At 44.5% G+C, this 9961-nt stretch overlaps 1 protein-coding gene across 17 annotated transcripts in view; it reads right to left on the minus strand.

Annotated features, from left to right (window-relative positions):
• The window catches only part of ABLIM1 (actin binding LIM protein 1), a 248040-nt gene that overhangs the window by 185094 nt on the left and 52985 nt on the right, over nt 1–9961 (minus strand). For all 17 annotated transcript variants that reach the window (XM_019502864.1, XM_019502866.1, XM_019502874.1 and 14 more), the window contains exon 3: nt 2728–2911. In XM_019502864.1, the coding sequence (XP_019358409.1) occupies nt 2728–2911 (184 nt within the window). The remainder of the gene's footprint in view (nt 1–2727; nt 2912–9961) is intronic.

The raw sequence follows: 9961 nt of genomic DNA on the forward strand, positions 1-9961 counted from the left end.
GAAGGGGCAGCTGCAGAAAGCCGAGCAGGGCAGTGAAACCTAAGAGGGAACCTGTAAAAGTAGGAAACCTACCAAATTTCCTTTCCATTTCCACATTAGGATTTCCCACTTACACAGACAGAATATACGTAGTTCCCAGTTAGGCATTCCAGGACTGCAGACATTTTTTGACTTGAACAGGCTTCTGGCTTTTACAGGGTCTATCTTAGAAAGGCCACTGTATAATGAAAAAAGTATTCATGCTCCGAAGAACTTCTAGTATAAGCACAGAATCACAGAAATCATACGTCGCGTGTAGACAAAATGATGGGTATGTGTGCACGACACTTTAAAGCCAGCTAAATGCTTTTGTACCGCTTTAATGGTGTCAGTGTTTGCATACCTCGGCAGCATACTGTGCATTAATTCCAGCCGCTGTAGGAAATTCAGCAGCATAATGTGCCTTAAATGACTTTGGGTGTAACAAACTAAAACTCCTCTGAGGAGCTTTAGTTTGCTGCCCCTGCAGCCGTGGAGTGAAGCACAGGGCTCCATGCAACTCAGGGGCTCTGCAGGAAGCCCATGCAGGCAGCCTGGCAGCAGCCTGGGAAGGCAGGCTCCACCCAAGAAAAGCAGCAAGCCTGATGTTTTCTGGTTTTTTCCCCTGGAGCCTGCCTGCCTAAGCTGTGTGGTGGCCTGGTGCTTCCCTCTGCGGCTGCGGTGCCCCCAGGACTGCCTGAGCTGGGTGCCTGCAGGCAGGGGCCGCCTGAGGGAGGGCCACCGCTGCCACAGAGGGAAGCACCAGCCCCTCTCCCCACAGCAGCCTGGGGACGGCTCCACCTGTCGGCAGCTCGCCCTCCCCTCCCCACCACCAGAAAGGCAGATAAGTCAGTGTGTGCATGACATGGGGGTTTAAAGGGCCCTAAATTGAAGCAGTTTTTTTAAAAACCCACCACTTTGGTTTAGGTCCCCCGTTTTGTCTACACACGTCCATAGGAGAAAAGACTTGAAGGGACATAAGGCAAGAGACAAAAGATGGATACAACAGTTAGGGCAAGCAGAAGGTGAAAGTGAGAATTATGATCAATCTAGTAAGCAGTAGTCACAGCACACCACCAGCTGTCTAGCCATCGAACCGTGGGAATCTACTCTAACTCCATGAGGAGAAGACAAACAGAGAACACTAAATGTCTGAGACATGCTGACAGATCACTACAGGAACTGACAGCCTCAGAGATATGCTTACATGACAGTGCACTGCGCTAGCACAGCAACATCACTTCCATTACCCACGTTAGCATGTTCAGAGCTAGCTCCAGTACGGCCACGTTGTCCTGCATCGTTTGGCGGGGGGTCGGACCCATTAACTTCTCCACCAACAGCATCAGCAAGGGTGCCAATTAATGGTTTTGTAGTGTGGGTATCTGCTCAGAGTTCTAGCAATAGGAACATGGCTGTTTCAGTGGGCAACTCCACCAAGCTCGACATAATTATCACTGCTTGTGAACTGAACAGCTCTGTGGGTATGTCTGGATGGCACAATGCAATGTTATGCCAAAATTGTGGGGGGTCGGGCTAGAAGATCTACTAGGTCCCTTCCGACCCTTAATCTATGAATCGTGACATACAGACATGTGTAGGATGATAGTACAGCGCGAGCAACTGCAATGAAATGTTATTCTCTATCTGGTACGTTCCTGTTTCAGAAGATGCTATTTCTGTTATGTCACAGGTTCGTCCCTTCTTTTATCATATTCTTTTACTAACTAGGAAAAAATCATTGTGACCTTTGCATATCAGGTTGCTTGATTATATGAAGGAATCCAAAAGACTGGGAAGTTCCTCCTTCTCTTTCTTTCCCGTGCCTTGCATAGGTTTTTAAAGAAAAGCACAATGCACCAGCACTTTGTTTAATTTCATAAACACCATAAAGTATGCTTCTTTGACAGAAACTGATTAAAATTTTCACATAAGAAGAACATGCAAAAATATTTCTCAGCCAAAGGATAACACCCTAGTCCTGCAGACACATACGAACATGAGAAACAGGATTCATGCAGGAACTTCTATAGATTAATAGGAAAAGAATTATGGTTGTCCTTAATGGTCTGCCGGCCCTGGGAACTACTGGACACTGGTGAGCATAGCACAGATGAAATAAAGGGTAAGGTACATTGGAATAGGACTGGGAGCCAGGGGCCTTGACCAGGGGATAGCTCCTTTGTAGATGTGAGAACCAGCACCTGGCCAGCACACAAAGGATGGAGCCACTGATTTCCAGTAAGAAGCATGAGCTGCTACAGTTTGAGCTACACAGCTGCAAAGGAGTCTCTAAACTTACAAATCAGTAGGCTAGATTGGGCCCAAGAAGTTAACTGTTGCTACAACGTTCCCAGATCTAAAATGGGGTGCTGAAAAGCTGCTAGTTCTGAGCATGCTTGCTTAAAAAACCTATATGCTCTGTGTAACATGGCCCTTGCTTCAGCACGTAAAGCCCAATATTAAACTCCCTTCTGGATGAGAACAGCATTTGTGAGTGGGTACAGAGGATGATACCAAACAGAATCGCTTTGGTAGTAGATGCTTCCTAGATACGTGTTATGAATCCCTCAAGGTCAGGCCACAGAAAATATTCCCAACCCAACACCTTTTAATGGAGAACTTTTAGAGTCATGTCCAATGATGATGCAGCTCTCCCTCTCTCTTGTGTTAGGGTTAAAACCACAGAAGCTGAAAGGGCCAACTTACTTGCAAATAGTACAGGCAAAGCAATTTGGATGGTAGGTTTTGCCCAGAGCTGTCACTACTTCTCCTTCAACAAATTCACCGCAGCCGTTGCAGCGGGTTCCATACATGCGCTGGTAATCCAACGTGCAGAGGTACTCCCCGTTCTTAATGAAAAATCCTCCCTGTGCCAGGTCACAGCCACACACTGGAAAAAGCAAACACACAAATCAAGTAAGAGATATGTTCAAATCAGATCACCGGGTCAGAACCAGACCCCTCCACTTCAGCCACCCAAGCTTCTGCAGAGATGACTTACTTAACAAATAGGGTGAGTTTGGAGGTCTTGGTCTGCCATTCAATGAGTGTTGGTCTTCGTCACCAGTGCACTATGCCATATGGTAATGATGACCAGAATACCCTGGCACTAGAATACATAGTATTCCTGTGCTCATCTCCTTACCAAGCCTGAAAACCACCATATTTAGTCTGTCTGTCTGATTTCATTCCAGTGCTCTGAAATTATCTTATGAAGAGTCCAAGGAAGTGTATCCTTGGGACCCACCAGGACACCAGTACTGATGGGGGACAGAATTTAACATTGCCATTTATTAGAGAATACAACTCCACAGACAGATCCTTAACCTAAAATTGCTCCTAGTTGAATTGAAGTGAATTTCACCAACCTTAACCAAAAGAGAGGCTTTAGTGGACAGTTAACTGAGGCTGTCCCCTGTTTGGTCCCTGGTGATGCAGATTATGCGGCAGTGTGGCACCCTGCCTGCATGCTAGGGTTGTGGTAGATGCAGGTGTGCCCTACAGACAAGCGCTGAAGGACAAGGGGTCTGCCCTCATCAGGTGCACTTTGCATTACATTTGCTCCTGATCAGCAGCAATTTACCTCTTTACTGTGCAGTGACTGCTTTATAATCTGCTCACTTCTCATGGCTGATTTATGGATGCAGACCGTGAGGGTAGGAGACACTATGAAAATACAGGGGCTGAAAAGTGGCACCCCTTGGCTGGAGGTCATAGTTGGCATGACCAGCCAGGAAGATCCTGTCACAATGAGTATTTTTAAGCATTAAGGGCCTACCCTGCCCAGATAACTGTGCAGTGAGAACAGCAACTTCCTGGAAATGAAGAGCTCATTTGACTAGGATTCTGGACAAGGGTTAGACACAGCCTCGGGTGGCGCATGCAGGGACTTGGCCTTCCACTTCTGAAAGCGTTTCAAACTCCAGCAGGCAGGATTTCCTCCCACCACCTTGCAGAGCAAGGAGAGAGCAGAGAGGATCCCCTGGGACCAGCAAGTGTACCTGGTTGCCCATTACACGGACTCTTACAGCCAACGAGAAGTCTGTCTGCAAGAGACAGGGTGAATCCCCAAGCGATTAGAGAAATATCTGCTAGGGAATAGTTAGAACATGGAACTGAAGTTTGAATTCCTGGTTCCCTCCCACTTCTGCCACCGCCCTACCAGGTATGTCTACACAGCACAATACAGTGCAGTATAGAGATACCTGGCCTGGCTTGAAGACTGGAAGCATGGAGCCCTGAGCCAACACATCTTGATTTTTTCTGGTAACTCTTTTATTGCTAACTTAGCTCCCTTGACACTTCACTGCACAAGAGAGACATAGCTGCCGTAGGACCTTGGGCAAATCACTTCAGCTTCCGCTGCTGAATAGTTAAGTGGGGGGTGGAGGGGTTAACCATGCAGGCATCAACTGAATCTGCTGCTACTGTTTCATCTGTCTGCACCTACCCACAGTATGTGAAAGCTGAACCAGGACATCCTCTCTCAAAAGAAGCAGGGTTAGTAATAGTTTTACTTTACTCTTTGTGCGATTAAACATAAAGATGGAGCAGAATCAACTTATATGTGGATAGGAACAATCCCACAAAACTGTACAGCTTCATCTGCCTGTCACCAAACAGGGAAATGAACACACAGGCCAGTAGGGATCATGGTATTTCCCTGCCTACCAAGAGCGTTGTGCGGTTTTGCCCAATGCTTGTGAAATGCTTCGAGATCCGGGGGCAGAAGGTATGATAAAAACAGTAATTTTGCTTTTCAAACAGCAGAAGTTACCAGGTGACTTAGCAGAAAAATAATGCTGGTGCAGCTGGTAAGGGAACTTCCCCAAGGAATCCAATAAAAACTGAACCCATCCAACAGGACAGTTTCCCAGGGCTGGTGTGTGGAGCAGGACGTTTCCAAAGGCATTCTTCTCATTTCTCTGCGCCCCACAGCCGGTTTGCTGTCCTGGCCCTGTCCCACCAAGATCCTACGCAACTACAGCAGAAAGGAGATGAGCAGAGGTCAACTCCTTGCTTAGGAGTTAGGAAATGCAGTCACAAGCAGGACACTCAGCATCTCTCTGACCAGGGCTCCCATTTCACAGAAAAGCCGACAGACCAGGACAGAGGAATCTTCTTGAATCCAGGCTCAAACACCTGAAATACTGATATCAACTTGGACTGCTGAAGTTTATATCAGGTTACATTAGTCAACAGAACAGCATCACAGGGAACATTATGAACTGCTCTGTTCTCCTTTTAATGTAGCTATGAACCCACACCAGCTCTGAGCCACAAGAGAAGCAGGGGACAGCCAGGGCAGGTCAAAGTTAGGACACTTCACTGTTGACAGGGCTCCTTTAAAAAGACCCTTTTTGTAGAAAAGGACCTGGGGGTTACAGTAGACAATAAGCTGAATAGGAGCCAGCAGTGTGCTCTTGTTGCCAAGAAGGCTAACAGCATACTGGGCTGCATTAGTAGAAGCACTGGCAGCAGATCAAGAGACGTGGTTATTCCCCTCTGTTTGGCACTGGTGAGACCACATCTGGAGTCCTGTGTCCAGTTTTGGGCCCCCACTACAGAAAGGATGTGGACAAATTGGAGAAAGTCCATCAGAGGGCAATGAAAATAGGGGGCTGGGGGACATGACTTGTGAAGAGAGACTGAGGGAACTGGGCTTCTTGGCCAGTTCCAGACATGCTCAGCATTTTTTAAACCATGTTAACCAATTCACATCACACAGTTTGAATCAAATTTCAATTTGAATTAAGGGTTAACAGACGATCATTGGCACCTCCAATTTACTAGTGTTGGAAGTAATTAGGAGGCAATAATACGCCTGTTTAAACACTGCTGTGGTGTTACAATTATCTGAGCGCTGTGCAGCTGACCTGATACCCTGTCCAGGGGAGGCTGTTGGCACATTTGACTTTGTAAAGCTTTGTGCCTGACTGGCTCCCTCGTGCTGCAAAAATCCAGTCGACTTTCCCTCGAGGGGACTGATATTTGCAATGCTTATTTGTATATCTGAGTTCCTAAGGACTGTTTTTCCTAAAAGCAACACTGTATATACATGTTAATTCATACTGTTTAACTTGCCTAATTCGGACTGCCCTAGTCTGCATTTAACTTTAAGTCTCATTCAATGGATTAGTTAATTCAGATTGGAGCCAATTTTAATTCAAACTATAGTCATCCATGTGTACATAGTGGCAGCTGCAGTCTGGGTTAAGCCTAGAAAAACACCATGTCTATAAATAGCCATTTAGTGTGGAGAAGAGAAGACTGAGAAAGGATTTAAGAGCAGCCTTCAGCTGCCTGAAGGGTAGTTACGAAGAGGATGGAGCTGGACTGTTCTCAGCAGTGGCAGAGGACAGAGCAAGAAGCAATGGTCTCAAGCTGCAACAAGGAAGTTTAGGTTAGATAGTAGGAAAAAAAATTCTTACAAGAAGATAGTGAAGTACTGGAACAGACTACTCAGAGAGATCTCCATCCTTGGAGGTTTTTAAGACCTGTCTAGACAAAACCTTGGCTGGGATGATCTTGCTGGTGATGGTACTGCTTTGGATCTAGGGGTTAGACTAGATGACCTCCTGAGGTCCCCTCCAACCCTAACTTTCTATGACTCAGTGATTCTACAACTCATTTAAATCGCATGCTACTAACAGAGGGGTGAGAGGCATCAGTGTCTCAGTTATGCAGTACAGTAACTTGTTCCAAAAAACAAGAAAGCCAAGATGCAGAAGAGCTACACCTCCAGCACAGTCAGTCCCAGCCTCCTCCCATTCTCTAGTCCAAGGAAGAGATTGTCTTTATCAACACAGTTATATATTCCAGTCTCAGGGAAAGAGACAGTTCTAGACATGGAACAGACTTTTACTATTTAATATATTAGCGCTGTCTGGTAGCAGACACTACTTTGCAAGCACACTTCTCTTTTAAGAGGCTTTCATGTCTAGCTGGCATTTCCTTGTGAAACAATGAATATCTTAGAAACGTTCTGCACTTTAGATTCAATCCTTCCCTAACCAAACACTTCTCCCCTTCCCCACCTCAACCCCAGCACTAGAGGATACCCAGGCTGCTTGTCTGACATTGCATAAATCGTCACCTGCTGTAGAAACACCCTGCCCTGGTTTCCTCGAACCTTTGAGATTGAGGGGGGTTTGCTTATTACCTTATGTGCTGGGCCACAGCAATGATGCTGGGCAAATCTTTTCTGCGCAAACCCCTTGTCAAAAAGGAAGAAAAAGCAGGTATTCAAACTCCAGAAACAAGTCACCTCACTCAGCCACACTATACACCCTATATAGCTCATAATTAACTGAACAAACAACTGAATATTGATCTTTAGAAGAAAACAAGGCAAACAGGAATAAAAAGATACATACACATGGGTCCACCAGACAAATCATCATCATGAGAATAACTGTGATTCTGAAGCAGATGATTTTGAAACCCTGCTGCTTTTAAGTAAGTGTTTTGTATTCAACATACAAAAAACTAGAGCTCTTGGTTCTAAATTGATCCCTTTTATTAGAGCAACTGGAAAATTGCAAGAATTGTGATTCAACACAGACACACATGAGCTTCAGGTTCAAGTCTACCCTGCCTGCATCAGATCAAGGACCTGAGCCTCTGAGTACTATTTCTATTTTTGCAGTTTTCATGGAAAATTTCACAGAATTTGTCCCACTCCAAAGTGGGAAAATTTCCACACAGCTCGAAGAGAATGCATTTTCTTTTCAGCAATTCAGTTGCATCATTTGTGCAACATAAAGAACACGTACAGTATTTCACAAAACTCTCATGGCTGCCTAAATATCAGCTTCCTATTGGCAGGACCTCCCAGAAAGACAGATGTCAGATGGATTGCTAGTATCTGGGTACTCTGGTCCCGTCAGTGACCCTGCCTGTGGGGCTTATTCATTCAAAATTATGCAGGTTCTTCTTAAGTTGTGATGGCAAAAGTGGGTTTCCAGGATTTTGGTGGCATCTGGTGATTCTATAAGTTTTAAAGGGGGTTTACTTGTATCTATATGGCAGCCTAAATATTAACTTCATCTTGATTTATACCTACCACAAGAAAGTTATCAGGCATTTTGCTTTTAGTCATTTCTCACTGCTCCACTGTGTACAGCTGAGTCACTGCATGTCCTTAAGAGAGACCACCCTCTGTAAAGCTGCATACTTTATTATTCAAGTTATCCTGTCTAATTTTTTTCAAAACTACTGATTGTGTGGCATAGCTCCAGTTATGAGGACTAAGCAATTACAAAGCTGGCAGCATGACAGATCTTTTCAGTCCTTTGGAAAACAGAAAAGTGGTTCATGGGTTCAGGCAAAATTAAGTTTGAATCTTAGTTCTGCAACAGATGCCCTGTGAAACCCTTAGGCAAGTCACTTCTCTCTCTCTCTCTCAGATCCTTATTAATAAAACTGGGATAATACCACTTCTTTGCCTGCTTTGACTCTTCAGATGGACAATCCCTAAGAATCTGCAAACACGACACACGGGACACAGCACTGTGACATCTGGGTGTTATGCAAGAATAACAAACTAAAATGCAGTGGAGAAATGAAGCAAGATTCTAGCAATGGCAACCCCTCGTGGGGTTTCGCATTTCTATATAAAACAGCATAATACTTCATGTGCAAACAAATAACTTTTCACGGTAGCATTAAAACTACATGCAGCCAAAGCTCAATTACCGATGACATAAGAGAATTAGAGAGAACTATTGTTACAGCCCTGTTTAATGCTCCAAAAGCTGGTTTTCAGACACACCTCCAGAAAATTTGTTTTCTCCTGTTCTGCTCTTTTCAAGTACTTTCTTCAAATAAACAATGCAAAATAATAGAAGATGACACCTGGAAAATAACCAGGCCCCTGAGTGCTGTCATCACCTTTTCCTCACACAGATTATAAAAATTGTTACGGGTTACCTGTACATAACGCAGTGTGCCCATGTTCTAACGCTGTGCTCACATTAAATGAATAACAGAATTTATTGTTTCCCATAGTGAGCCAGAGCAGATGCTCTGCAAGGTGTAAAGCCTCAGAGGCTACTGAGCGCTGGCAGTTTCTTAGGTAATTCTTCTCAAAATTCTCAAGTTTGTATCTGGCTTATACCCGAAACATGAAGACTTATAATTTGATACACCTGTTGTAACCTTCATGCTAAGGGCAGTCAGCTTGTTGCAAAATCTGACCTAAAACAAGGCTGTGATTTTTCCTTGTTTCGCTTCACTTTACTACAAACTTTACTGTGCTCTTATTTCACATTTAAGGCCTGGGAAGACTAATCCATGTCCTGGTATAATTTAGTCTAGATGTGAATATTGATGTATATTATATGAGGATAAGAAATGAATACATAGGCAGCTATCCTGGGGTAGCTGCACACAGCAGGTGGCTGTTACTATGACTTAGATGCCTGAGCACATTATAGCCTGAGTGCCTTGAATAAATGGCTGCCCTATGATAGATGTGGACAGATGAAACCTAAGCTGGTACAATTCTTTCAGGGGTAACCCCCCACCAATATATGTGAAGTTTAGGGGGTTGTCTCATTTGTCCATCACTTTCTTACACCAGTGTAATGCTAATGACACGAGTGCAAACCTGTCTTCTTTCTAGGCCCTTAGCCACTTTTGCAAATCCTATCCCACACCACACAGAGGTTTTAGGTAGTGAAATCATTTCCAAGAATTAAAACCTTTGGCTGAAATGTCTCATATAAGTGCAGTTATTAGTGCCATTCTCATCGTGGCCACCTAGGGATTAATCCAAGTATCTACTGTTGGCGTCAATAAAATACTCTTCTCTGGAGAGCGTTTGTATTAAAAATCAAAAAACAAGAAAAGATCCCCTTCCCTCCCATTCCTGCCTCTGTTCTCCTCAACCTCTTGTGCTCTTTGTACGTGGCCAAATGACTTCCAGTTAGTTCCTCTT

The sequence above is a fragment of the Gavialis gangeticus genome, unplaced genomic scaffold (genome assembly GCF_001723915.1).
Source record: "Gavialis gangeticus isolate Ggan-Ray unplaced genomic scaffold, GavGan_comp1, whole genome shotgun sequence".
Lineage (NCBI taxonomy): Eukaryota > Metazoa > Chordata > Crocodylia > Gavialidae > Gavialis > Gavialis gangeticus.